Raw genomic sequence first — 27,449 nt, forward strand, 5'->3', positions numbered from 1 at the left:
GAGCCCCCGTCGGAGCCAGATCCGGACCCAGCCTCGCGCGACGCTGCAGCCAGCCCCGGCCTGGACGCGCCCCCCGTGCCAGGACCCCCGCCAGGACGGGGCGCCGAGCCCACCGCGCGTGCGGAGGCGGAGGACGGGCACACCTCGAGGCTCTTTGCCGACCTGGAACCCCAGCCTGCAGTCCGGCGTCGGCGCAAGGGAGTTGGCGGACCCTGGGCTCCCGAGCCCCGGGCCAGCGTCCTGAGGGGCATTCAGGACCCTTGGCAGGGCCACCCTGCCCAAGTCGCCACTTCAGGGGGAGTGGACAGAGCCCCCTCAGGCAAGGCCACTGGGCCCCCAGAGAGCACCTCGGAGGACAGTGACGTCAACATCACCAGCGAGGAAGAGGACTGTCTGGAGCAGCCTGCCCAGGAGCCCCGTGGCCCCAGAGAGAAGGACGGCAGTGGCCACGTCCCTCGCGCTGTCCCAGAGAGCCAGGCGGTGCCACCAGAGGGCCCCTGCTGCTACATCTGTGGGTCGGCGCTGTCGCTGGCCTCCCAGCACGAGGTCCACGTGCAGAAGCAGGAGCGGCTGCCCCAGGCGCCCTTCTTCCCCTTTCTGTGGCTGCACAGCCCTCCGCCCGGCGCCCAGCCCATCAGTGAGGCGGGCAGCACGCTCGTGTGTCCCTGCTGCTTCGCGTCCCTCCGGCAGCAGTGGCAGAGCTTCGAGCTGGCCGGGGTGCCCGTCCTGCAGCGCCTCTACGTGGTGCCTCTGAACAGCCACGCCCCTGGCATGGCCTCCAAGGGCAGGCGGCCCCCCAGGGAGGAGGGCCCAGCTGGTTTGGCCCTTCCCGAGGCCTGCTACCTGTGCGGCGAGGACTGCACCCCGGATGCCCGGGCCGTGCCCTCCCGCATTGTCAACGGAAGCACGCGTGGCACCATGCACTTCCCGTTCCTCAGCCTCCTGCCCTGCCCGCCCAATGCCCGCGCCCCCAACAAGCACTCTGAGGTCCGAAGCTGTCCCAAGTGCTTCAGCGTCCTGGAGGACGTGTGGGCCCTGTACCGGGCCTGCCACAACCAGGAGCTCATCACCTCTGTGCAGGGCTTCCTGGGCCGCTACCACCAGGCCTTCTCGGCCTCCGACCCTTCCGTCTGCGACCCGCCTGCCTCAGCCCCCAGTGGCCCAGCCTCTGTCTGCTACATCTGTGGGGCCGAGCTGGGCCCTGGCAAGGAGTTCCAGCTCAACGTGAACCCTGCTAGCCGCCTGGGCGAGAAGGAGCCTTTCTTCCCCTTCCTCACAGTGTACCCGCCCGCCCCACGCGCCAGGCCCGCTGACGCCACCGGCCTTGTGGCCACCTGTGTGCTCTGCTACCACGACCTGCTGGGCCAGTGGCTGCAGCATGAAGGCCAGGGCACGCACCATGCGGTCAGCGCCTGGTCCCGGCAGTACCAGGTGGACACCTTCGTGTGCTTCTTCTGCCAGCAGGAGAAGCGGCGCTGCCTGGGGCTGAAGTCGGTGCGGGTAGCCCGCCTGCCCCTCTTCCTGTACACCCTGCGAGCCAGCCACAGCCTGCTGGTGGATGATGGGCGGCAGCTGATCATCGGCGCCTGCTTGGAGTGTGGGACTCTGGTGTGCGCAGGCCAAGGGCTCACTCGCCCAGGGCCCATGGGGTGGAGCTCCCCGGTGGCCACAGCAAGAAAGGTAAGCAGCACGTTCACGTCCATCTCGTTTTAGACCTTCCTCTGAAATTGTACGGGGAAAGGAGAGATGCTTTGGGTTTCTCTGGTTCTGTGCAGTCTGTCGTAGCAGGAGGTGCCCTTCCTGGGTCACTGGGCGTGCACTTGGGTGTGTTGACCCTGCTGAGGCTTGGGGCAGGGGTTCAGCGGCTCAGGGCACAGGAGTGGTATGAAGGAAGATTAGGACAGGCAAGGGTTGGGGCATGTTGGCCGTGGGATCTATCAAACAGGAAGTTGGGTGCATGGCAGTCGTCTGCCTGATAATACTGGCGATCAGTGCCGTGACGCAGGCCGCCCGGAGGTCCCTGCAGAGCTCCTCTCCGCCCTGGCTGCCGCCCCTGAGCTCCTCCAGCGTTTTCCTCCAAAGTTCACGCTTCTCGTTTGAGACTTTCTGGTGCTTAACAGCAGATGGCAACAGATTTCCAGACGTGGGGGCGTGGGACGTGGGGGTGTGGGACGTGGGGATGGTGGCCTCACAGACTTCCCCCAGCGGTGGCAGGAAGTCCTCTTGTGCAAGTCAGCTCTGCCTGTGGGGCAGTGGGTAGCCCCTTCCAAGGTGCTGCCTCCCCGGAGCCTCCCTGGGCTCGGTGACTGGGTTCTGGCTTTGCCCGAGGGGCGGCCCTGGAGAAGCAGGGACACAGAGGAGCATGGCAGTCCCTCTCCTGCCCAGTCTCCGCCAATACAGTGGGTTGTGCGGCTTGGCAAAGGCCTGTAATTAGCGGTAGCTGCTGGCCAAGGGCTGCAGTGGGACATGAGGTAGGGACAGCGTCCCCGTCCCGTGAAGGACCGTGCATCTGTTGGGGCATGACGTTGCGGTGCTGCTGTGATAGACTCGTGTGCCCCATTTGTGGGTTGCCTGAGGACTCCTGTATTCATGACACGGACCTGGCCTCGCCTTTGCCCACCTCCCCATGCCTTTGCGCCCTACCTGGCACTACTCCTCCACATGCGTTGGCGGTGGCCTCAGAGCTGTGGGGATTTGGCGGCCGGGCTCTCAGTGCAGTCCCCTGGGCAGGTCACCACTGCAGAACGGGAGCCTTTCATCAGTGGCATGTGGCCATCCAGATCTCAGGCATCGCTGAGAGTCAGAAGTACCGTGGTCCCCAGAAGCCTGGTGCTGTGCCAGGAGGGGATCGTGGGCCCTGGAGCAGGGCCAGCCCTGGTTCTGGGTTTGCCCTCTCCCTTGGCCAAGCCACCAGCCAGGATGCTGTCAGGCTCCTTGGACACGGTTGGGAACTGTCAGCTTCCTTGGCTGGGACGTGGAAATACACCCACCCAGAGGGGGGCTGGCGGCACTTAGAGTTGGAGACACTTCAGTGCTCCCAGGTCAAGCACTTGCCGCGTAGTGGAACCTTCACGATGTCACCGCATGTCAGGGCACCTTCATCTTGGATGTGGTGGTTCTGAGCTGCGTGTCCGGCTGTGGGGACAGCACTGCGTGGTAGTCGGGGCACCTGGGACACGGGGTGTTTGGTGATCCCATGCAGTGGACGGGTATTCCCAGGTTTGCTTGTGTGCCAGGGTAGGTGAAATGCAGGCTGTGACCTCCACCGAGCAGACCTGGAGGGGGGAGAGAGCCTTGGTGGCCCCAGCTTGGGGGCTGAGACTCGCAGGCTGGTGTCCACCCGCAGGAGAAGCTCTACGTCCCGTGGACTTGTGCCATTTCTAAGGTGAATTGTCCCCGGCTCTTTCCTGTGTCCCTGAGCCTTCTTATTCCCATTCCACAGATGAGCACCTTGAGACTCAGAAGCCAGGTGGCCTTGGGGAGCAGCAGGTGTCATAGGTGGGTTTCGTCCTAGGTCTTCTGCTCCAACCCATCTCAGCCGAACCTTGGGGTGCAGAGACAGAGAGCTGGGACAAAGGGACACGAACCCTGCAGGGACGCTGTGGGCACCGTGTGCAGAGCTGGGGGATAGCGGGACAGAAGTGCCTGGCCCTGACGTCAGGGGACAGGAGGAGGCAGCCGTGCTGGCTGGCTTCCCAGGGCCAGCGCCTGGATTCCCGAGTCTTGCTCGTGCCCTCTGCCAGCCTGTGGTTTGGGGATGTGTGTGGGAGGGAGCAGGCACATCGGAAGGTGGCTGCAGGGAAGCCACTCTGTGGGGACGCATTCCAAACCCTGTTCCTGCCGCCACCCTTGACTCCTGGGCTGCTCCCTGTTAAGGGCTCGTGCCCCAGCGATCGGCCTTGAGAAGGGACAGGAGGGCAGGTGGGGACAGTGTCCGCCGTGGGGCTCTGTAGCTGCCTCCGTGCTCACCACGTGGGTCTGGTGGGGTCCAGCCTGGGTGCGAGGGCACCTCGGAGAGTCTGCGAAGCCTGGAAGGCCCAGGTCCACTGCAGGCAGCCCCAGTTTGAGTTCTCCTGCCCCGGGCTGGCTGTGCGGCCTCGGCTCGGGCGCTTGCCCTCCCTGTGCCTGTGTTGGTGAGGCGGGCTGTCCACACTGACCGAACCACACCCCGGCCGCGTGGAGCTTGGGACCCCGTCCCTGTCACGTGGGCAAGAGAGGCGTCCAGAGAGGTCATGCAGCTTGCCGAGGTCATGTAGCCTGCAGCAGCAGGCCTGGCCTTGGGCCAGGAGTCCGCCGGGGTCTGTCCCCCTGGGCTCCAAGGTGTAGGTGGCTGTGTCTGGAGCCGGCCCTATCCCCTATGGGGGGCGGCCTCAGGCCTGGGCGGCGGGCAGCTCCGTGTCCAGGAGCACCCCGCCAAGCCTGGGCGTGGCCTGTGGCCCAGAGCAGGTGTCAGCCGAGGCCATGGAGGTCTGCAGCACTGGCTGTCGCTGCCGCCTGGCTGCGGCTGCCCGTCCGTTCCCCCTGCTTCCTGGCTCCCCGCGCCCACGTGGCAGCCCCTCTGCAGCCTGGACCCCCAGCCAGGACGCACAGGGGGCCTCTGTGCGGAGCCAGAGTGCCTCCCCGCGGGGAGGTCTGCGCTACCCTTGGGGGACTGGGAGCCATCTGGCAGAGGTGTAGACTTCGCAGATGCAGTCTGTCCCAATCCTGGAGCCAATGGAGACAGCGGGGAAAGAGGGAGAGAAGGCGGGGAGGCCCTTGGGACTCAGCCTGCCCCGGCCCAGGAGGGGAAGAAGGGCGGGCAGGGTCCACACGGCTCCAGCCTCTCCTGCGTGTAGACCTCCGGAATCCCCGGGGAGGGAGGTGAGCCCCACTGTGGCATCTCTGGGGGTCTGTAGCCCCAAGGAACCTCTGGAACCCAGGTCCTGCTTCCACCATGGGCCTCTGTTCTGCTGGGGAGGGGAGAGGCCACCTCTGGCCTCTACAGGAGCTTTTCAGGACTTCTTTCGTTTCCCATGTCACCTCGAGTACGGTGCTCTTGGGGTGCTATGGGGGAGACCCCACTGGCTGTGTGACCTGCACCTGCGTCCATCTTCTGAAGGGAGAGACGAATTCAGTGCTCACAGGAATGGCGCCTGCCAGTGGCCCCGGATGAGGAGACGTCTGAGGCCAGCCGAGGCTGCTGGGAGCGATCTCTGGTTCCCGGGGCCCCTCTGTGTGATGCCAGGCCCCGGGCACTGAGACTGCCCGCATGGTGACGAGGTAGGGACAGAGAGACTCACACTCAGCGTGGTTCTCGGGCGCTTGCAGCCAGGATGGCAAGCCTCCCAGTTGGTGTGGAGGAACACGGCAGACAAGGGCTGCACCTGCCCGAGGCCCCTGGGTGTCCCCTGCCCTCTGCGTCCACAGGCAGCAGGGCCTGGAGCACCCAGTGCCCGGCTCAGATTGTAACCTGAGTCTGTGGAGGGGCTGGCACCCTGCACTAGGTCCGGTCCAGTTCTGCAGGGAGCCCCAGGAGGGTGGGGGGCCGAGACCTGAAGAGGGGCCAGCAGCCAGCTCCGTGCGGGGCCCTGTGCTCCTGGCTGGGGCTGGGGCCGGGGCCCTGCTCCAGCGTGGGGGTGGGACTTGTGGGAGCGAGCGGTCCCCCAGGGGGACAGGAGGCTTGCAGGGTAGGCAGGGCTCTCTTGGTGCGGTTGGAATCCCAGATGTCCGTGGGAACCAGTTCCATTCAGTGATGCCAGTGGAAAGCTGGGCATGACAGCAGGTGCCTATAATGCCAGCACTGTAGGAGGCTGAAGCAGGAGAATCTAAGATCCGGCCCAGTCTGGTCTGATGGAAGTCAGTAGAGTGCCCAGTGGGGCCTGGGCTGAACCCCGGGCTCTGAGGAGGGCCTGTCAGGGCTTGGGGCGTGGGGAGTGCTGAGGACACATCAGGGCCTGGTTGGGCTATGTGTCAGCTCGGGCCGACTCTGACAGAAAGTTTTTGTGAAATGGAGATAATGCACACCCCAGGAGGCACGTCCTTCTGAGGTACCTGTGGCATGAAGTTGAGGCGAAGTCCTGCAGTAGCTGTCTCGGGACTGCCGGTTCCTCCTGGGGGAACCTGGACCCCGGCGTCAGTCCCCACCCCACCTGCAGCTGTGGCCCGTGTTGCAGGCTGGGCCTGGGCCCTGGGGAGATCACAGACACACCAAGGACCGCTGCCGTGGCTCTGTGTGCAGCCCACTGTGTGCTCAAGGCCCCGGGTGAGCGGAGCCAGAGTCAGGGCCAGGGTCCCCAGGTGGCAGGTGTGGCTCCGTGTCCCTGGGCCCTGCTGTGTGCTCCTCTGGCTCTGGTGATGGTGAGCTAGCCTCCTGTCTCCCGGGAAACCCTAGGGTTCCCTTGCAGTGACCGGCAGAGTCCTCTTTCCAGGCCCGGGTGGGCCCTGGGGCAGGTGCAGCAACACTGCTTAGCTGTCCCCTGCAGGTGCCTCTCACCTTTGTCAGCTTGGCAGTTGGGAAGCGGCCAGCCAATGGCGTCCAGGCACCCCGGCTGCAGGCCTGCAGGCATGGCGGGTCCCTCGTGACTCGGGCACCGCAGAGTTGGCTGTAGGGCCGGGCCCTGGCTGTGCAGGCAGGAGCAAGGCCCTCCACCCTGCAGAGCAGAGCCCCCACATGGCCAGCTGCCCTGGAGGGACAGGGACAGCCGACCAGCCAGCTGTGTCCTGACCAGGCACTTCCTGCCTCGTTCACCCGACTCGTCACCAGGGCCTTGTGAGCGCTTGGGCACCCGTGACCTGGGGGAAACTGAGGCTGCAGAAGGAGGTACGATGGGCTGTGCTGGTGGCAGCTGGTGGGCGAGGCTGAGGGTGTTCTGAGGCCAGACCTTGCCACCTGCCCTGCCCCCGGCCCCTGCACAGGGACAGTTCCGGGGCCCCATGACATGAGCGGAGGCGGCCGCAGCGAGAGCCGGGTGAGGTTCTGGACTCAGTGGTTGCCCGCGGCCACTGGCAGAGGAGGGAGGGCGGGGACTCAAAGGCCCACAGAGTACCCCGACCTGGGGTCACTGGGTGCCCTGCCACCGCCCCTGCTCACGCCCAGCCAGACCGCTGACTCTGGGGAGGCCCGGCCCGGTCACCAGGGGCAGTGCTGGGGCATCTGAGCCTCTGTCACCTGCCCCTGGACCCCAGTGCCCTTCGCAGACAGAGGGCCATCTGGGGGCACAGGGCCATGTGGCTTGGGATGGGAGCCCGGGTGGACACCGCTGGCCATGTGGCCCTGTCTGCTGGAGCCGCAGCGTGTGTGGGACTCAGAGCTTGGCAGATAGAGCCGTTCTGCTCCATCACTGCGGCTGGTGTCACCGCGACTGCTCGCCGCCTTCCTGTCCTGGCTGCTGTCGCACTGGGAGCTGTCACGGGGACGTCACAGGCGCAGCTTCTGGACCCCGGCAGTGGACAGAACCAGCTGGAAGGACTGCCTTTAGGGTTGGGACAGCAGGGAGCCAGTTTTGGGGGCGTCACGCAGTCCCCCATTCTCACTCCAAACCCTCAGCAATCACAGAGCCGCTCACGATGTGTGCTCTTTGGGGGAAGGGTGACCCCCAATGCCCAGCACCAGTGAGAGCTCCTCTCTCTGCATGCCTCGGAGCTCTGTGCTCTCGTCTGCTCCTGCAGCTTCATCCTTTGTGCCTGCCTGGGTCCCAGGCCCTTGCCATACACAGCGGTGGCACAGGCCCTCGGGGGTGTGGCTTTGCGCTGTGCCTGTGTGTGGGCCTGCGTCACCAGCCCAAAGGGAAAGCAGCAAGCTGGCGTTGCACCCCAGGGACCTGTGCTCACCGGCCAGCTGGGGGGAGTCGTTCCTGGGAGCCCTGGCCACCAGACTGATGTCTCAGTGAAGAATACCGATGATGGGGTAGGACAATAAAAATTCAGTACTACATTTTTAAAAGCCATCCGAAGTGACAATCAGTCACTTCCTTGTGGCTAGAGCCACAAGGATCAAACGAGGTGGCCACATTTAAAAACCTGCACCAGGCTGGGGTGTGGTGACACATGCCTGTAACCCCAGTACTATGGGAGGCTGAGGCAGGAGGATCAGAAGTTCGAGTGCCACCTGGGCAGCTCAGTGAATTAATGAGATTCTGTCTCAGAATCAAAAAGGGCTGGAAGGTAGCTCGGTGCAGAGGCCCTGAGCTGTATTCCCAGTACTGGGAGAGGGAGGGAGGGAGGGAGAGGAAGAGAGAGAGCTGCCTCCTCAGGCAAATGGAAAATGTGGTGCTGAGGGAGCGTCCCCACGACAACCGGCTCACCGGCTCACTTTGATCCCTTTAGGAAATTTCTGTCTTCCCGGTCAGCCAGGGCTTGGGGGAGCTCGTCCCCTTCTGTCCTTGTTATCCCAAGGTCACTACATTCTGCAGCGATGGCCTCTTTCATTCTGACCTTGGTGATTGGTGCTTTCTCATCGATCCGTCTAGCTACAGGTTTACTGATGGTATTGATCTCTGGACAGGCCGTATTTCAGGAGTCCTGCCTCTCTGGAGGTTTCTGCCAGGCCTGTCCCTGAGGGCGGGCTCTCCAGCCTCCGGTTGGAGCCCTGCACTTCGGCCTGGCCTCTCTCCTGCAGTGGGTAGTGAGGTCACAGTCAGCTTGCACAGCCGTCGGGGAGGTCAAGGGGAAGTCAAGGTCGTGTGTCCTGCTGAAGGGGATTTTTTTTCCAAACCTTGGCTGAGAGAGAAAGATGTCAGGCTTCAGTGTTTTTTTTAATGCAGAGGAAGTGGCGTTGTTTCTCCAGCTGTGGGCTGTGTCACTGGGGACACACAGTGTGTGTGACTGTCCCTGTCCCTGACACTGGGTGTTCTTCATCCAGACCTGATGGAAACCCCTTACCCACCTCCTTTTCCTTCGTGTTGCCTTGGCGACGGGCCCCTCTCTCTAGCACACAGGGCAGCATCGCCCTGGAGCCCAGGGCCCCTTGCTGTCTCAGCCGGATGCCCATGCCCAGGAGGGGACACGGAGCAGGGCGGCTGCCCCCGGCACAGAGCCCATTAGAGGCCGAGCAGAGTGTCAGCCAAGGCCAGCCCCACTGCCAGGCCTGCAGGGTCCTCACCCGGGGCATGTGGGGCTCCTGGGGGCGAGGCTGTGGTCAGCTGTGTCCTTGTCCTGCTAGCTGTGGACACTTTCTCCTGTTTCATTCTTTAAAAAAAAAAATCATTGAGTTGAGGATGTGGCTCGGTGGGGTGAAAAAGTTACTCATGTATCATGAAAGTTACGGGCCCTGTGTGCTGTGATACTGGAGCTCAGGAGGCACAGCACCGCCTCGGTGTAGTACATATAGTCTTTTTTAAAAGCGTTATTCTGTTGTTATTTCTTGAGACAGAGTCTTGCTAAGTTTCCCAAGCTGATCTCTTAACTGTGACCCTCCTGCCCCAGTCTCTGGAGTAACTGGGATCCCAGGTCTACACCACCTCACTTGGAAGCAGTTTCTTTTACAAAGGGTGGGCTCAGTGCTTTTCAGTGTATTTACAGTTATCCTAGCATCACCACTGTCTAGTTTTGGAACAGTTTTTATCACCCCTGAGAGAAACCTCATCCTCCCCTCCCCTGGGCCCCTGGAGACTACTGCTGTACTTTCTGTCTCTGTGGATTTGCCTGATCTGGGCATTAACTACACACAGAATACTGTTGTGTGTGATTATTGCTGTCTGGCTTCTGTCACTGAGCGTCCTGTTGTCCAGATTTATCTCTGCTCTGTTATGTATCAGCACTGTACACCTTTTCAGCCCTGAGCAATATTCCACCATGTGGAGGCCACAGTGTGTATAGCTGTTCATCGGTGGGTGGGTGTTTGGTTGTTTCCACTTCTGGCTGTCATGGATAACATGTTGAGTGTCTGTGTACGGGCTTGTGTGTGGACGAGTGTTTTCCTTTCCTGGAATGTGATCAAGGGGTGCTTTCCAGGTCTGACCCCCTTAGTGACTGCCACGCTGACTGCTTTCTGAAGAGATCGCCCCCTTGAGTTCCCGCCTGCAGTGTACCTGGGCAGCAGAGTGGCAGCAGTCGCGTTTATCGGCAGAAGCAGACAATGCACCGCGCTGGGTAGGAAATAGTTTTCCCCAGAGCCCAACGCTGTCTGGTCCCCGCTCCGCCCTTCCCCCATGTGGTCCGGGGCAAGCAGCTTCGCCTCTTCGTGCCTCAGTTTCTCCTCCAGGATTGTAGCAGCCTCTGAAGTGTGAGCGTGAGGCATGTGCTGGATGTGGTGGCCCTGCGTGGTGGCGGACACTGTTTCCACAGGAGACCCTCAGCCTGGGGAGGAGTCTCAGGCGCTGCAACACCGCACCCTACAAGGGGAAGGACGGGTTGCTTTTGGCTGTGTGAGGACCCAGGCTCCGGATTCACATGCTTTTCGGGGAGTCTCCTGAACTGGGCGGGCTGCGGAAGCTGGGGTGACCTTGGACACCTGACGCCCCGAGTGTATGCTGAGGGTGCTGGGTACAGGTGGGGAGCCCTCCACAGCAGGGCTTATCAGTACCCTTAAATTGGTGGTGTTCGCCGTGATCCTGGCAGTGGGGTGGGCTCTGCTCTGTGCTGTACTCCAGGAAGTGCTTGGGAAGCTGTTTCTCTGATGTAAGAATCCGGGTTCTGCGGAGGACCGATCCAAAAGGAGGCTGGCGTGGTGGCACCTGGCCCGGATGGCCGTGGAGCCTGGGGTCGGTGCCTGGTGGGAGGCCCAGGGCCCACGCTGCCATCCGGTCTGGGCAGCCCGGCACCTCTGTGTGGAGTGTATGACCGGGGAGGGTGGGAGCAGAGCCTGCATGTGTGGCTGAAGGATTTCGGGCGATTTACTATTTTTAACCTAAGATGTTTTTAACCCACTGAGGAGTGTGTGCTCCGCTCCAGGCACTAAAAAGCCATTGTGTGTTCGGAGCAAACAAAAGCAGTTTCAGGCCGGGTGGGTGGCGTGGTGTGGCGGGAAGGATAGCTGGGAGGGGCTTCGAGTCCCACTGCCCAGAAAGGTTGGGTCACTTGCCCCTGCCATGCAGCGATGGTCGGGTGCGGCTCCCTGAGTGTGCGCCTGTGCACATGAGCGAGTCCTCCTCGGTGGTACTGAATGGAGCCCGGGTGCCTCTGTGGGGAGGGGACTTCAGGAGGTGTCAGGGCTCCAGAGGCACGGGTGCTGTTCTGACAGCAGCTGCGGTTCCTTCGCCAGCTCCCCGGGACCCTGGTCGATACTTCGGGGCCAGATCCGTTCAGATTGGCTCCTGGGTGCTGAGGTGGCATTGTCTGCGGCTCCCTTGGGGGCCAGCAGCGTCCTGCTTCTGCTTAGCTCGGGATATTCCTAGCTGCCTGGGAGCAAACCAGGGCCCCCCGCGGCCTCTGGGCCTGGCTGGTGTGGCTGCCAGATGACCTGGGAAGGTTTTGAGTTTCCAGAATTTTAGGGATGGGGGTTACGGGTTGGGGGTGAGGGGTCGGAGGTCCGCGCAGGATGTCTCCCCAGAAGGGAGCCGAGGACCCTCTCAGGGTGTGTGGGTGACCTCAGCCTCAGGGACGCAGGAGCCAGGGGTCCTGCCTGAGTTTGGTAAATATTGGCTCCGAGGGAGCATTGTGTAGCTTGTGGCAGATTCTTCTGCGATTCCCCTACATTTAGGGAGAAGAGAACCCCACCCCCGTGTGGCCTCCCTGTGTGCTAGGAGAGCTTTCTGGATTCCGTCCTGGGCCTCTTGCAAGCTGTTCCCTGGACGGATGGCACAGACCTGCTCCTCCCCTGCTTGCTGGCGCCCAGCCTGCCCGGCCCTTGCACAGGACGAAAATGAGCCCGGTGACGTGTGGTCGTGGGCTCGGCTCCCAGCGCCTGGAGGGAGTCCCGAGGCCGCGTGTTTCGCCGGGGTGGGGCCTGCAGGAATTTGCATTCCCTCATTCAGAAGCTAAATGGATCTTTCATTAAGATCAGCGAAATCCATTTTTAACTGAATTTGAAGGTCACCTGGCTTGGGTTCCCCCAGGCCGTGCGTGGCTGTGTCCCTGCCACACGGGGAAGGCTGACCTGGGCTAGGTACGAGCACTGGCGCAGAGTCCTGGAGACCCCCGTCCAGGCCCCACAGCCCACAGTGACCTGGGCCCACCCCTGCTGCCTCCAGCTGCTGGCCAAGGTCAGCCACTTGGGTCCCCACAGTGTTCCTCCCGGCTGTGTCCCTGCTCGGTGTCACCAGGCAGCCAGCGTTTTCGTCCCTCTGCCTGTTTCCTCATTGGCAGAGGGGGAGATTCTAAAGCTCCTGGGGTCCCTGCCCCCTAGAGGTAGCTGAGAATTTAAGCCTGGCCTGGGCAGGCCCCCTGGGCACATGGGCCTTGGAGGTCACCCTGGGCTGCTGGGTCCCCACCCCGTGGCATGTGGGGGGCCCGTGTCGACAGCAGAGGTTGGACCCACAAGGGGTCCAAGGCCCTCCCCCAGCCTTCACAGCCTCCCTGTCCCCCGGAGGTCCCCTGGGAACCCCCAAGGGGCCCCACGGGGCTCATAGAGCAAGGAGCCCACGGAGCTCGGTTGTGGGGCCAGGGTCCCCTCTGCTGGTGGGCGAGTGGGGGGCGTGCACCCACTATGCACCCCTTTGGCTTCATCTGGGGAGGCCCTGGGAGAATGTGATGCAGGCATTGGGGTAGGAGTTGAAGGTGGCTGGGGTTCTGGGCAGGACGTGGAGCCTTCTGTGGATGCTCCCTGGCTTGGATACACTGCGATCCTCGCTGCGGTGCCCAAGCCCTGACGTCCCAGCTATCAGCAGGGCCCACGATGTCACCAGTGGGTCTTGGTGAATGCCGCAGGGTGCCATGCACCCTGGGCTTGGGTTTGCACCTGCTGTCAGCTAGTACCCCTGTACGGGGTCCTTGCGTCTTCCCCTGGGTCCCTGGAGCAGAGCAGGGGCACCAGGCAGCTCTGGGCCCCTCACAGAAGCGCCTCGCAGGGAGGCAGGCGTTTTTATTTTGAGATATAAACGCCCTCTCCAAGGATACAGGCCTCTGTTTGTTTTCTCTGAGGACATTGGCTGGCTGGGGAGGGGGCCACCTTGCTCTGCACTCCCCTCCTTCCTGCCGGAGCCCAGGCGGGACCTCAGAGTTCTCGCTTCTGTCTTTTCCTCTCTGAGTCTGGGGACGAAGGTTCCTAAGAGGATCCAATAGGGTGCACACTGTCCCTCTGCCTTGGGCAGTGGGGACGGTTTTGAGTAGGGCACGGCAGAGGCCTGGGGAGCTGAGGCGACCTCGGGAGCCGAGTGGCGGAGGGTGACTTCAGGAGCCCGGAGCCCGAGACTGAACAGCGTTGGACTGCTGCGGTCCCAGCACCGGCAGGACGCGGGGGGCAGGACCGCAGGCCTCTTAGCCACACGGCCCTGGCTCTACCTGCTGCTACCCCTTCGCTTTCTGCCCTCGGTAAAAACACCCGGGTCGTCCCCTGCCTTCTGCCTTGTCTCCCGCCACCTCTCCCGGGTGGCCGCCTGGGGACAGCTCCCTGACACCCTGTCACTCTCCTCCCCTCTCTGCGCTCCTTGTCCCCACGCAGGTTGCCTCTCCCAGGGGCGCTGCCCATGTCCCCTGTCCCATGCCAGCCCTGCCAGCACCTGTCACTGCCCAGTGTTGTCCTGCAGGCTGTGTCCCCCGGCTGCCCAGTGAGGAATGAGGTCATCCAACCTCCCAAGGTCGCACTGCCGTTGGTGGCGGGGCAGGACCTTCCTGCAGCCCTGTGTCCAGGGCCTGACCTCTGTGTGTGCAGCTGTGTCTGGGCGTGGCTGGCGCCTGCACTCTGCCCAGCCCATCGGGGGCCTGTGGACCACGTGGGCCGGCACCGACTCACAGACGGGGGGTTGGACAGAGTTTCCCTTTTCTGTCCCACCCCTTTCTTGTTCCGATGCTGGGGATGGAACCCAGGGCCTCTAACGTGCTAAGCAAGTACCGTGCCGCTGAGCCACACCTCCTAGCCCCTTTATTTTGGGATGTGGTCTTTCTCAGTCACTGGGCTAGCCTCAAACTTGGGCCCCTCCTGTCTCAGCCTCCTACATAGCAAGGATCATAGGTGTGTACCACCATACCATGGGCTGTCCCCCACTTTAATCTTATTCCAAGGAGACATCTTGGGGGCTGGTGTGTCCCTCAGACCTCAGTTTTCACTGTGATAAAACACGCACAACATAAAATTGGCCTTTTCAGCCGCTCTTGAGCGTGTGAGGCCCAGCTGCCTTACATGAAGGCCTCTGGTGCGGCTTTTGCCCGGTCCGGCTCCAGATCCTCTCATCTTCTCAGACCGAAATCCTGTCCCCAGGAAACACGGCCTCCCTGCCTTCCAGGCTCCTTGGCCATGCTGTGTCCAGTGACCCTGGGCCCCAGATCTGCTCAGCTGTGAGCACGGCGCTTCCAGCACGCAGGCCGGGAGCAGCGCTGTGCTGTGTACTGTGCCTCTGAGCCTGGGTGCCCGCAGTCTGCGCTGTCTTCCTGCGTGAGGCAGACAGGAGGGCCGCCCTCCTTCCGCGTGCCTGCGATGCCCAAATGATTTGCTGAAACTTACTCTTTCAGCGTTCAGAGGCTTTGGGTGTCAGGATTGCAGACAAGGAAGGTAGAGCTTTAAAAAAGGAATCTGGCAGTGTTTCTGCTGTCTGCGGATGATGAGAGCTTTTTGTTTGTTTTTCTGCTGTGGGAGGCTGAAGCAGGAGGAATGCAAGTTCGAGCCCACCCTGAATTGAGTGACTTAGCAATACCTTGTCTCAAAATTAAAGGTAAAAACAAAAACAAAAACAAAAAATCCCAAAAGACTGCAGCTCAGCGCAAAGGTCCTTTATGTTCAATTCCCAGTATTAAAAAAAAAAAAAAAGTTTAAGAAAAAAATGTTTAGGAGATTTTTAAAAAGTGAGTTGTTGGCAAGGGACGCCACAGGTAAGCAGAGTCCAGAGGAGAGTTCGGGGGCCTCGCCACGCCGGGCAGTGGGAGACCCAGGTACAGGCCCTGCCCAGCCTGAGCGGCGCAGGTGACAGCTGGCTGTGCGGTCCTCTCTGGGCTCTGGGTCTCATCCTGGATGCAGAGTGGCCCTGGGTGGGGGAGGCACAGATGAGGCTGCAGGGCTCACGGAACAGGGCCCGGCCTAGAGTAGGGGGGTTGTCATCCTCACATCATCCGGTGGGTGCCCTTCATTCCTCGGGAGAGACTTGCCGGTCAGGAGAGGCCCCGGGGTGCAGGAGGCCGGGAGCTCTGGGCAGTCGCCACCCAGACTGCTCGGAGCCTCAGTTTGCAACCTGCGGAAGTGACAGCCAGTTCCCCTCTCTTCTGCCGGGCGTCCTCTGCTGTGTCCAGGTCCGGCCAGGTGGGCGCTGCACTGCCCCGGCGATGGGCTGCGGCCTCTGGCCATGCCTGGGCTCCATGGAGGCCCAACTGGCACCATGCTCACCCTCCCCGCTGTTCCTCCTGCTGGCCCAGTGCCCCACGTGTCCTGGGATGGGGCTGGGTTTCCCCGAGACAGGCTTCTTTGGCCTGGGGTGCGGGGCTCAGGCCTTGCTGCGCACTTCCTCCATGCCCCTGCTGTGGGGGTGCCCTGTCCTTGACGGCCAGCAAATGGGGGCCTTGGTCCCAGCTCGTGCAGGACGAGCACTGGCACGGCACACGGATGGGCACATGCAAGGGCGTGCATGGCTGCAGTGGTTGGCCCATGGCCTGCACGTGCAGGTGGCATACTGCACGCAGGGAGCTCTGTGGGTGTGGGCATGTCGGCCACGTAGGGGACCATGCCCTCCACTGCCAGCCCCTGGTGGCCGCCTTGTGACTGCGTGGAGTGGCATGGGCCGGGGCTGGCATCTGCATCCGCCACTTCCCAGCTGAGGCTGCCGACCGGTTTGGCTTCTGTAACAGTTTCACCGCACCCCTGAGAACAGCTATGGTTGCTGAGAAGTTGTTGCCATCCAGTGCCCCCGCCACACACGTGCACACGCATACACACATATGCACACACACGTGCAATTTTGAGTCCTCCACACAGCTGACAGAAGCTCTGGGCCCTCTGAGAACCTGCATCCCAAGCCCACACCCCCATCTGCACTCTCTGCTCTGAGTCTCGAGGTGAAATGGCACCATGCAGGCCTCTGCGTGTGTCCCTTACCCAGGGAGTTCATGCTGGGGTGGGCGCCTCGCACCCTCTTCGGGCTGCACAGAGGTGCTTGTCCTGCCCTCACACCTTGGTCCCAGGACACCTGGGCCATTCTGCCCCCCAGCTGCTGTTGCTGCAGTGAGTGCTGTCTGTGCCCCTGGTGGCTGTGCATCCTCGTGGTCCCTGGCTTCTGTTAGCGTCTGCACTGCACCCTCGGGCCTGGCATCTCCCTGGTGTGGAGCTGTGTGTGGACGGTGGTTCTGGGCCCCTCCAGTGCTGCAGGCTCCTGGGCGGCCGAGGCACAGCATCGGTGTCTGTCCTCGGTCCCGTGCTGTCCCCTTGGGGATGGTGGACTGCCCCAACTGCCCCACGGTGCCTGGCCTGCGCCTGCTCAGTGTGTGCGCCATGGCCCCATGGGACTTCAGCAAGCACCCGGAGCCTGACCTTAGTGAGGCCAAGTCCCAGAGTCCAGGGAGTGGGCCCCGGCCAGAGCATTTCCGGAGACCCCAGCCCAAGAGTGCTGGAGAGACAGCCTGCTCAGGGCACAAGGCCCTTGGTGCGGGAGCGTGCATGCATTCTCAGTGCCGCATCCCAGCTCCTGAAGCCGGCTGCTGGCGTTGTCAGCCGGGGCTGTGGGTGAGGAACCCGAACCCCACAGAGGCTTCTCTCCTCCTGGGCATCCTGCCGGGCCACCAGTGCCCGGGACTCCAAGGAGCAGGGCTGAGCCATTGAGGCCTTGGAAACCAGGCCTGCGGACTGTGCCGCAGAGAGGACCCCCACACCCCCCGCTCACCACTTCATCCATTCGAGTCCTCACCGAGCGGGACTGCGTGTGGGCTGCGGAGGGAGGCACAGGGCGCGGATGACAGCCTGCCCCGGAGCTGTCCTGCTGTAGGAGCGGGGAGCAGAGGCTAGGCACTGGTCACACAGGCAGATGTCAGCGTGCGGCTGGCTGAGGGCTTGGTGGGAGAGTGGGTCTGGAGGAAGTGGCCCTTGACCTCCCACGGGAGCCCTGGGGGGCTTCTACTTAATGTGGACCCCAGGTCTAAACGGGGTGGGAGGAGGCCTGGGAGGGCAGGGAAGAGCCAGGAGCTGGAGGTAACTCTGTGCAAAGGCCCTGAGGCTGGTAACAGGAGGGGTTGGGGGTGGCTGTGATGACCCTGGCTGCCTGTGCCTTGTGAGGGACCCCAAGGACTTGGAGGGGCGACCAGAATGAAGCCAGAGGGTGCTGAGCCTGATTCGAACCAGCGACTGGAGGGCAGCCAGGACCAGGGCTTGTCCACGACTCCCGGGCTGGCATTGACTCCAGGTGGCCAGATGGGGCCTCGACAGGCCTGGGCACCTACCAGGGGCCTGCCTTTCCCAGGCAAGCTGGAGCCGCAGGCAGGGCATAGGGACCTAGCAAGCGTCCCCTCCCTTGGCATCGGCCCCTCCCGTGCCCTCCTTTTTGCTGCACCCCGTGGGCCCCTGAGAGGAGCTTCATGGCTGCCAGGACAGGAGCTGGCCTTCCGCCCGCTGCTCCCCAGGCTGCCCGGCTTCGCGGCGGGTTCCCAGCCCAGGGAGGCGGCCAGCGGCTGCGCCAGGAGCAGGGCTGTTTACAGCCTGGTCGGCCTTGGCTCCGGAGCAGCGGGCCAGCCTTGCTGTGACGTATTTGCTCTCCACATTGGCTCCTGGCAGGCTCCGAGGGTCCCGGCAGGGGCGATGGGACAGGCCGCCTCTGCGGTGGTACTGCTCAAGGATGAGCCTAGTCAGGGCCCCAGCCTCAGGCGCTGCCCCCAGACCCTGCTTGCCTCCTGGCCCGGAAGCCCTGCGTCCCGGGGTCAGAGTCCCACTGTACTGGGCCTCCACCCCCGCGAGCAGCCCTGGTCACCGGGAGCGCCAGCATGTGATGCCGCACACGAGCCCCACGTGGTTGCACCTGGCAGCTACAGGGGAGAACAGGTGGGGAGCAGGCACCCCCGGTCCGCTTGTGGAGGCTCCCACTCTGGCCTGGCCGGTCACAACGCCTGGCCCCACCAGCAGGGTGATCACAGGGAGCCCGTCATTCCTCCTGGCCTCTGCTTTCTGTCTGTAAAGCCCGGTTGCGGTTCTCATCACTGACTAGCTGGCCTCAGTGGGGTGATCACATAGTCACTCAAATATCCACCAGGTCGCCATGCTGGGTGCAGGGCTGTGGGGACAACATGGGCATTTTGGGGGTTGGGCTCTGAGGGGGGTTGGCTCTAGGAGGGCAGGGCCCTTGGGTGGCCATGGGTGCCCTTGGGTCAGTCTGGGGAGTGGGAGGACAGGGCACTGTGGTGTCACCATGTGGAATAGCAGCTGGCTGACCTGGTCCTTGCTCAGGAATCCATCCAGGTGACCTAGGCAGGGGTCTAAGGGACTGGGTCCCAGGTGCCAAGCCCAGGGTGGTGTGGGCTCATGTCCGTGTCCTCTGTTTCCAGTGACTCTGCCCAAGTCCCCCGGTTTCTTCCTGCCTCAGTTTCCCTGGTGTCCAGCCTGTGGTGTCTGTTTTCCACCAGGCATGGGTTCTTGAGCTCGGATGGAGGGCACCATGTAGCGGGGGAGCTGCCCTGAGTCCCAGCAGGGGCTTTTGCCGGGCCCCTCCCTGAGCATAGGCCGTCGGGACCCCTCAGACGCTGGCCCTGCAGCTGTCCCTACAGCCCCTCTACAGTGACCGTGGGGAACGTTGGGCCCTCCAGCCCAGGGCACGGTGGCTTTTTCTGTCCAGGACCAGACTGGGTCAGCAACGTGAACATTGTGACCACTTTGGCCTTCTGGGCCACGTGCCCCCGGCCCCTGACCGTGTTCCCTTCATGTTTTCCTTTGTTCTGTCCTTGCCTGCCAGGTGGGGGTCACGGTGGGCGGGTGTGGGTACATTGTGCACTGCCCGCAGCCAAAGGTCACGTTTGCTGAGCACAGGCTGCCGCCAGGGCCTGCCAAGCTGCACACAGGTTGGCTGGCTGTGAGGTATGCATCTTGCACCTGCTTTACAGATGGCAAAACTGAGGTACAAGGGGCTCAGGGGCCTGCCCAAGGCTGCAGAGCTATAAAGGCCATGCCGGGATTTGAACCCTGGCCTCTGTGTCCTTGTCCTCCCCCAGTGCTGCTGTCCCTGTCCTCTCCCCATGGCCGAGCAACTCTGCACGTCCCTGAGACAGTGCCTGCTGCCGCCCAGGCTGTCGGCCTGTGCCCGCAAACCTGAATCTGCAGCAGCTGCTTGGCCCCTGCGTGTGACTTCACAGCCAGGCCGGGAGGCCAGGGGTCAGGATTACAGCAGCAAAGGCCCAGGGGCCACCGCAAGAGGCCCCCCTGGGTCACCAGGACCTGTCTGACCTCTGCATTTTCTGGGTGCTTGTGGTAGGACAGGCTCTGGACAGGAGGCCCCACACCGCTGTGGAGGGGACTCACCCTGAGCCTCAAAGGCAGCAGGAATCGGAGGCCGGTGCCTGTGAACTTGTGGAAATGTGGACATTTGTTCACACTGCTGATGGCTGCAAGAAACCCCACCCTCAGTCTTCCCGAGCTGCTTGTCCAGGTGTCACAGGACTTGAAAATGTGGCGCCGTGCCCCGGGGAGGTGTCCCTAAGGAAGAAGCTGTGAGAAGGAATCCCAGCACCGCAGGAGCCTGCGGCAGGCAGGCAGATCACAAGGTCAAGCCCAGCCTGGGCATCTGCATGTCTTAGGAGACGGGGTCTCCAATACAAAGGGGCTGGGGGTGCAGCACGGTGGGGTGGCCCTGAGCTCAGTCTCCAGTAGTGGAGGGAAGAAAGGGAACAAAAACAGTAAGACGTGCGGCAGTACGAGGGAGTCAGGAGAGCCCTAAGTGTCAGCGACACACTGTGCGCCCTAAGTGTCAGCGACACAGTAGATTAAGGAAACCGCTCCGTGCCCCTGGGTGGACTCTGACGTGGCACTAAAGCCACAGCCTGTGCCCATTCGGCTCAGGGATGGGGTGGTGTAGAGAGGACCTCGAGAGCCACCAAACTGCAAGGGGCATCGCAGCCTCTGTGCAGCCTCCATGGCCACGCCCTGCGTGAGCCTCGCTGTCCCCGGGCCTCCGTTTCCTGCAGTGCACCATGGCTCTTGCGGCAGCAGCGTCTGGGTGCTTTTCACCTGCCCCTGGTCTCCTCACCTGTGTGCAGCTGCTGGACCCTTGAGCGCTTACTAGGCACCTCTGGTATGCAGACCCGCACGTGCCCCAGTCACCCTCCCTGAGCTCTCTGGGAGTTTGAGGTGCAGATGCTCCCATCAGGCCCCCTGGGGGTACCAGGAGTGAGAGGATGCATTGCCGACCCTGATCCGCCCCCCCGCCCCATTCTCCTGCCCATGCCCTGCAGTCTCTGAGCCTCTTCTGGGCCCTGTTGGGAGCGGGTGGCTGGGTCTGGACTGGGGAGAAGGGCTCAGCGGGCAGTGTGGCCCAGTGTCGGTGTGGCGGCAGGCGTCTGGGGTCTGTGGGCGGCACCGGAAGCCCAGTGCCGCCTTGCTGTGTGACTCAGGCAAGGAGCTTAGCTGTTCTGTGCCCTTCACCTTACCTGTACACGGGTACAGTGCAGCCGCCCATAGGACATGCTCAGCGAGGTCAGCCGTGGACGCACCTGTGCCCTCCCCAGGGTCCGCGTCCACTCACAGTGTCACTCATGGGCTCCGACCCTTCCCAGGGCTGCTCACCCTGCTGCCTCCTCCTGGAGGCCCTCTCTGACCGCCTCCCCCGAAGGACGCCTCTGGCTTCTCCAGCAGCCTCACGGTTTGAACCCCTGCTGCATTGTCCCCTGAGCCAGGACAGGTGTGGTCTTCTGGGGACCCTCAGCCCAGGGCGTGAGAGGCAGTGCATCTTTTTCTTTCCAGTCTCACTGAGACCACACGAGGCTAGGCACCCTGGGGTGCTGGGGTTGAGACCTAGACTTGGGCCAGGGGCTTGGGCGCCTTGGGCTGTAACACTGGCCGCCGCGCAGGCCTGGCCCTTTCTGTGTGTCTGGGCCGCTCATCCCTCTGTTGGCCCTCAGGTCTGTAGGACCACAAGCTGACGATGGGCGTGTCATGTTCTCCTGGCCTGTTCTGTCCGTGTGGACATTTTACAAAAAGAATCCTATTTTCGTTTTGGGGGAGTAAGATTTGACACATTCTGCAGCCCAGGCTGGCCTCGAACGTGCGGCGCACTCAGCCTCCCAAGGGCTGGGATTACGGGCGTGGGCCGCTGCACCCGGCGGGAGCCTTCCTCAGAGCCTGGCATGGTCCGGGAGAGCAGGTTAGAGCAGGGTGGGGTCTGAGTGTGGCCTCGCTGGCCGTGGTGGATGCCTCGAGCTCGCTGCTCACCCAGAGCAGACAGCCGTCCTCCACCTGTCCGGTCCCCGTGTCCCGCGCTGCTGTCACTCGCTCTCCCTGTCCCCACCCCTGCCCTGCCCCCTGTGGCCCGGCCTCTCTGGCCTTGCCCAGAGTCATGCCTGGGCTCCCGTGTACCCTCGGCTCTGCCACTTTGAAGGCAGCCTCCAAGGGCCCAGCTGGGTTTCTCCTGGCTGCTGGCTCCCCTGGCCCTCTGCCCTGAGAGTGACAGCCATTTCTTGGGGACAGATGGGCAGCATTTCCCGGCATGGCCCAGCCTGGGGAGGAGAACCCCGCGGCTGTATTTGGCGGTTCCAGGTGGGTCAAGGGCTGCTGTCCCCACCTGGGAGCCACAGCTGCCTGCCCTGGTGGCCCGCGGCTTCGCTCACAATGTCCAACGAGCTCCCCGTTGCGGCCCCCCGCTGCTCCCTGGGGCCAGAACAAGTTAGGGTGGCCCCGCACCAGGACCCCAGGAGCACCTTCTGGTCCCCCTTCCCTGTGAAAACAGCCTGGTCTCGCGCGACCTGTCCCGGCTGAGGGCTCGCTGGCCACGTGTTGCCGAGCTGGGCTGGGAGAGGCAAGCGGGCTCCGGGCCGGCGAGCGGCGGCGGCGCAGATGGAAACCCGATCACCCCCGGCTCAACAGACTGTTTGATTTATTTTAAAATCAAGCAGATGGCTGCAGCAGGGTTTGTTTAAGTTCAGCTCGGAGCCGGGCCCGTGGCCAGGAGCCTCGGGCAGCTGTGCCAAAAATTTTTCAATGACTTTGGTCGTCAAACCACCTCTTCCCCCCTTCTGAACTCCAGCCCCACCACACATGGAGGCCACCGGCCTCCTGCCGCCCGCGCCGCTGCCTTTGTCTCTGACCCGCCGGGGCTGACCCCCGAGTCTTCCCTCTCCAGTGTGTCCCTGTGTCCTCCTGTCTGTCTGTCCTCTCCCTCGCTGCCTGTCCCTCTGGTCTCAGGAAACCTCCCCGTAGACCCCCTGCTCTGGCCTCCTCCTCCTGCCCCGCCCCGCCCCCTCCCGGCCCGGCCAGGCCCGGGAGAACAGCCAAGCCTTTGTGGCATTCAGCGTCCCCGGCCGGCCGTCCCCTCTCTGAGACACCCTGGCTGGGAAAACCAGGCCCCGACCATAAAACCCCAGCACAGCCAGACCCCCGGGTCAAGTGGCTCAGCCCCGCCCGGCGGGCGGGAGGCCTGGTCGCGGTCACAGCGATCTGCAGCTGTCCCCTGCGGTGGGCGGGGCGGCCTCGGTGCTGGTGAGGGGCCCGCTGTAGGCCTGGCTTCCTGGGGAAGTCAGCTGCTGCCGCAGGGCTGGCAACGGCGACACTCCTCCGGCGTGCACACACACGCTCACGCCCCTTTTCTGATCGTCACCCTCTTTGCTTTGCTCTCCCGCCCTCCATCTCCATCCTCACCTGCGTCCACGCCCTGCACGCACCCCACACATGCACGTACACGCGTGTGTACTGCTGTGAACAGGCCGAGCCCCACCCGCAGGGACAGAAGTGTCCCCTGTGGAAATGGCAGCAGGCTCCAGAGCCAGGGATGCCAGTCCAGCCCCAGGCCCCCAGTGGGCTGCCCCCTTGCCTCGTGCCCACTGGGGCTGGCGCCGGCCGCCCCACTCCACTGTGCCCGCCTCAGCAAGCCAAGGCGCTAACACAGGGCTGCTCTCTAAACCTCCTGGGTCCAGTGGAGGCCTCCGAGCCAGGCATGATGGGGTGTGGCCAGCCACCCCGGCACCGTGTGGGGGCGCCCTGGCACACCAGCTCTGCCTGGGCATGGCGCCAGGCCCCACGTTAGGCCTGCTGGAGCCCGGGAGGCCGGCCCGGCCCACGGCGGTAGCTGAGGCAGCCTCCTTGCCTGCTGCTCCCATCCCGCAGGGCCAGCTTGACCTGCCGGCCACCTCGTGGGGGGGGGGGGAGGCTCCGGCCTGCTGTGCTTTCTTGAGCTGAGTCCCCACTGGTGGGGGGTGGACCCTGGCCCCTGCCGTCCCTCCGTTTCCCTGGTCCTGGTGGTACAACTTCCTACACTTGGGGTGGCACCTGGTGTCTCCTGCACCAGACGCTGTGGACAGGTGTGTCAGAAAGCCCGGGGCCCAGGGTCCACAGGTTCTGAGGCCGGCGGAGTCTCCAGGCTCCCCCGGCTCCCCAGGAGTGTGGCTGGTGCCTCACAGGCTTCAGCAGCAGCAGGGATCACAGACCATCACCAGGAGGCTGAGGGCTGTCCGCCCCTACAGCTGTCCCAGAGCTGGATGGCATGGCCCTCCTCGGACACCTGTGAAGCCCAGGACTCGGAGACGGGAGCCCTGCCGACAGCGCCCTGCCCTGCCCAGGGGACTGCAGGGGGCGCGGCTGTGGGTTGGGTTCTGTCACCCTGGCCCCTGCAGCCCCTTTTTGTCCTGGGTCCCCCTGGCCTCGTTCTATAGGTAAAACCCTAACAGCAGTGTCCCAGCAGCAGGCCTGCAGGGAGAGTCAAAATTTCATTTTCCAGGGAGCACTGGGCTGTACCCCAGCTTTGTGTGTTATTCACTGATTTGTTTATTTTGCAGTACTGGTGGTTGAAGCCAGGGCCTTTGCACCAGGCTACATCCCCAGCCCTTGTTTAGTTTGTGTTTTGTTTTGTTTTTGTTTTTGTTACTGTTTTTGGTCTTTTTGAGACAGGGTCTTCCTATGCAGTTCAGGCTGGCCTTGAGTTCCCTTTGTAGCCCAGGCTGGTCTCGAACTCACAGTGATCCTCCTGCCTCAGCCTCCCAAGTGCTGGTATTACAGGCGTGTGCCATCGTGCCCGGCTTTTTATTTTGTGTTTTGAAACAGGGTCTTGCTAAGTGGCCCAGGCTGGGCTGGAACTTGCAACCTTCCTGCCTCAGCCTTCTGAGTAACTGGGACGACAGGTGTGTACCTCCATGCTGAGCTCAGGTTGGTTTGCTTGTTTTGTTTTTTCCCAGTTACCGATGGTGGGCAGGAGTCAGAGCTATCATACGTGTTTGTTGTCATCTTAGGGGAAGGCAGAAAAACCTTCTGTTGTCATAAACTTCTCAAACTCCTCAAACTGGTGCTACCAAATGGGAACAGGGCTAAGTTTTAAATCTCTTTTAAAAACAGTGGTAAAACACACACAGTATGAAGTTTACTACTGTAGCACATTGGTTTATTTATTTTTCAGTGGTGGGGATTGAACCCAGGGCCTTTGCACTGAGCTGTATCCCCAGGCCTTCCTGTTTTTTTACTTTGAGATGGGGTCTTCTCAAACCACTAAGTTGCCGAGGCTGGGCTCAAATTTGTGATCTTCTTGCCTCAGCTTCCTGCAGAGCTGGGATTATAGGTGTCTACTACCATGCCCAGTTCCTCCATAGCATTTTTTTTCTGGAGACAAGGTCTTGCCCTGTAGTTTAGGCTGACTTTGAATTCACTATGTAGCTCAGGCTGGCCTTGAACTCATGGTGATCTTCCTGCCTCAGCCTCCCTAGTGCTGGGGTTACAGGTGTGCGTCACTACGCTCAGCTCCATAGCATTTATTTATTTATTTATTTATTTATTTATTTATTTATTTATCGTTTTGAGACACAGTCTCACTCTGCAGTTCAGGCTGGCTTTGAGCTCACTTTGTAGCCCAGGTTGGTTTCGAACTCCCAACGATCCTCCTGCCTCGGCCTCCCAAGTGTTGGGATTACAGGTGTGTGCCACCACACCTGGGTGTATCCATAGCATTTTAAAGTGTGTAGTTCATTAGCATCGTGTGTTCATGGTGTCAGCAGCCCCCTTTTTCTTTCCCCACACCCCGTTACCCCCTGGAGGAGCCAAGTACTCCGCACCCAGCTCCGGATGTCCTCCCCGCTATTGAGCAGCCCTGGGAGAAGGAAGTGCTGTGGGTCCCTGGCTGCCGGGGGAGCGGAGGCGCCTGGAGGTGCAGTCGGGTGGGGAGGAGGTGGGAGAGGTTGGGAACACAGCGGGGGACTCCTGGAGCCGAACTCATGTAAGCAGTGCTCGCTCTGCTGGCAGCGAGAGACTCTCTTCTATTTGGGTGTAGCTCGAGGCCCTACAAATTGGCGCGGTCTGTTCCAGCTGGGCCCAGCTTCTTCGGGTCCCGTTAGAACTCAGCTCCCTGGATGCCTGATCCTTGGCAGGGTTAGCGTCCTCCTCCCTCCATTCATTCCTGAGGTTTGCCGAGCACCTACTGTGTGCCGGGCACAGTGGGCAGCGGGTGGGCCCTGCCTGGCGAGCCTGGGGACAGGAGAGGAGCAGAGGGGGCCTCTTCCTGAGCACAAAGCCAGTGAGCAGAGTCCCCTCCCAGTGGGTTTGCCTGCTCCTGCCTCAGCTTTCCTGGAAAGGGCCCGGGGTCCTGGCTCTGGCTGGAGGGGCCGGCGGGAAGTGGCATGGCTGTGGGTGGTGGCGTGGGGTGGGACAGTCCCAAGTCTGGTTGTGGGGGCCGCTGCCACCACCCGCCCAGCCCCTCTGCCTGTGCTGGCGGGTGTGGCGCTGCGTGCCCAGCTCTTGGCCGTTTTCCTGTGTGCTGATGTAAGACCCACCAACCCTGTATAACAGAGGAGGAAACCATGGCTCCGAGGGGTCCGTGGCAGCGTTTTGAGGACAAATGTGACCTGTTCAGACGCCGGGGATGCAGGGAGATGAGAACGGCTGCCAGTCTTCACCGCAGCCTGAAGCCCTTCGACAGAGAGGGGAAGGGAGGCTGGGTGGTGGGGTCCTGTCTGGCCTGGGACCTCACGGTTTGGTTTGGCAGCTGGCAGGGAAGGACAGGGCTGGTTTGTCTCTGTGTCCGCGTCTGGCTCAGGCTGGGCTTCTAGAAGCCTCCAGATCACCTGTGCACACACCTCTCTGTTTACACTGGTGCAAATCCCCCTTAGTCTTGTGCGAGCAGAGGGGAGCAAAGTCCAACTCCTGGGCCGGGCAGGCGCCCTTGGCTTCGCACGCTGGGGCCTGCCGCTCCTGTGCGTCGCGTCTCCGTGAGCTCAGCTTCCTCCTTGGGTGCGTCTCCAGCAGGTGCTGCCCCGGCAGACTTGGTCCGCAGCCTGGGGTCTGGCTGCGAAGGGGAAGAGGGGGTGTTGCTTATAGCTCTGCTGAGTGAGGAGGCTCAGGTGCTGATTGGATGGGCGGATAGAGGGATGGATGTGCAGGCAAATGACAGGGCGGGTGGAGGGGGTGACAGAGCGAGGACTGGACAAGTGAATAACTGATGGGCAGTTGAATATGCAGGCTGTCACATGGGATGGACCGATGGAAGTATGGCTGGACGGACAAATGTGCCCATGGGCCAGTGGCTGGATGTGTGGTGGGACGGAGGGCGGCTGGTTGGGTGGAGCCCCCTTCCTTCCTACCTGCTTTTGGGGTCCCCCAGACAATACTGTGCCACACAGGCCTCCTGTCCGTGGGCAGCCTGCCTGGCCCCAGCCCATTGTGTGATGTCTGATCATCTGGGCAAACTGGGAAGCCCCAGGAAGCCCGCAGAGCCGGGGAAAGCAGCTGTGGTGCTGCCTCGGGACGCTGATGGTGGCGGGGTCCGGGTGACTCTGAGTGCTCCGAAAAGCAGTCTCCTGGGCTCACAGGTGCTGGCCTGTGGCACCTGGCTCTTCCTCACTCTGGGGGAACATAAAGTGGCCTCCCTGGCCGTGGGTCGGGCCAGGCCCTGGCTGTGGCAACCCCTGTGGGGAATGTGTGTGTCATCCTGAGGCTTCAGGGGCCGCATTTCCACGATGACACCCTGAAGAGAAGCACTGGCTTCCAGCCGCCCGGAAGAGGCTGGCACATCGGGATCCAAGGGTTGGCGTTGTGCCTGTCTGACACCGCCTCCCCTGGGGGGCCGGCGACTCAGACCACCCTGGGGACCAGGTTCCTACATGGGGCATCCAGAGACCACGAAGTACCCAAGCCTTTGTCCCGCAGAGCCCCGCAGCAGTGCCTCTACCTGGAGCCCGTGCCCAGAGCCCAGCCGCATTGCCTGCTGCCCAGAGAGCTTTGAGGGCGCCCTTACCCCCCACGTCCTTTCTTTTTTTTTTTTTTTTTGGTTTTTCTCCGGTACCGGGAACCGAACTCA

The 27,449-nt window shown here is 62.5% G+C and overlaps 1 protein-coding gene across 5 annotated transcripts in view; it reads left to right on the forward strand.

Moving 5' to 3' along the window:
* Positions 1-27,449, forward strand: part of Gse1 (Gse1 coiled-coil protein) — a gene marked incomplete at its 5' end in the record, with an annotated part of 290,460 nt that continues 263,011 nt past the window's right edge. For all 5 annotated transcript variants that reach the window (XM_005410972.2, XM_005410975.2, XM_005410974.2 and 2 more), the window contains 1 exon segment: positions 1-1,680. In XM_005410972.2, the coding sequence (XP_005411029.1) occupies positions 772-1,680 (909 nt within the window).

Source organism: Chinchilla lanigera, unplaced genomic scaffold (genome assembly GCF_000276665.1).
Source record: "Chinchilla lanigera isolate Chin_1 unplaced genomic scaffold, ChiLan1.0 scaffold00140, whole genome shotgun sequence".
Classification (NCBI taxonomy): Eukaryota; Metazoa; Chordata; class Mammalia; order Rodentia; family Chinchillidae; genus Chinchilla; species Chinchilla lanigera.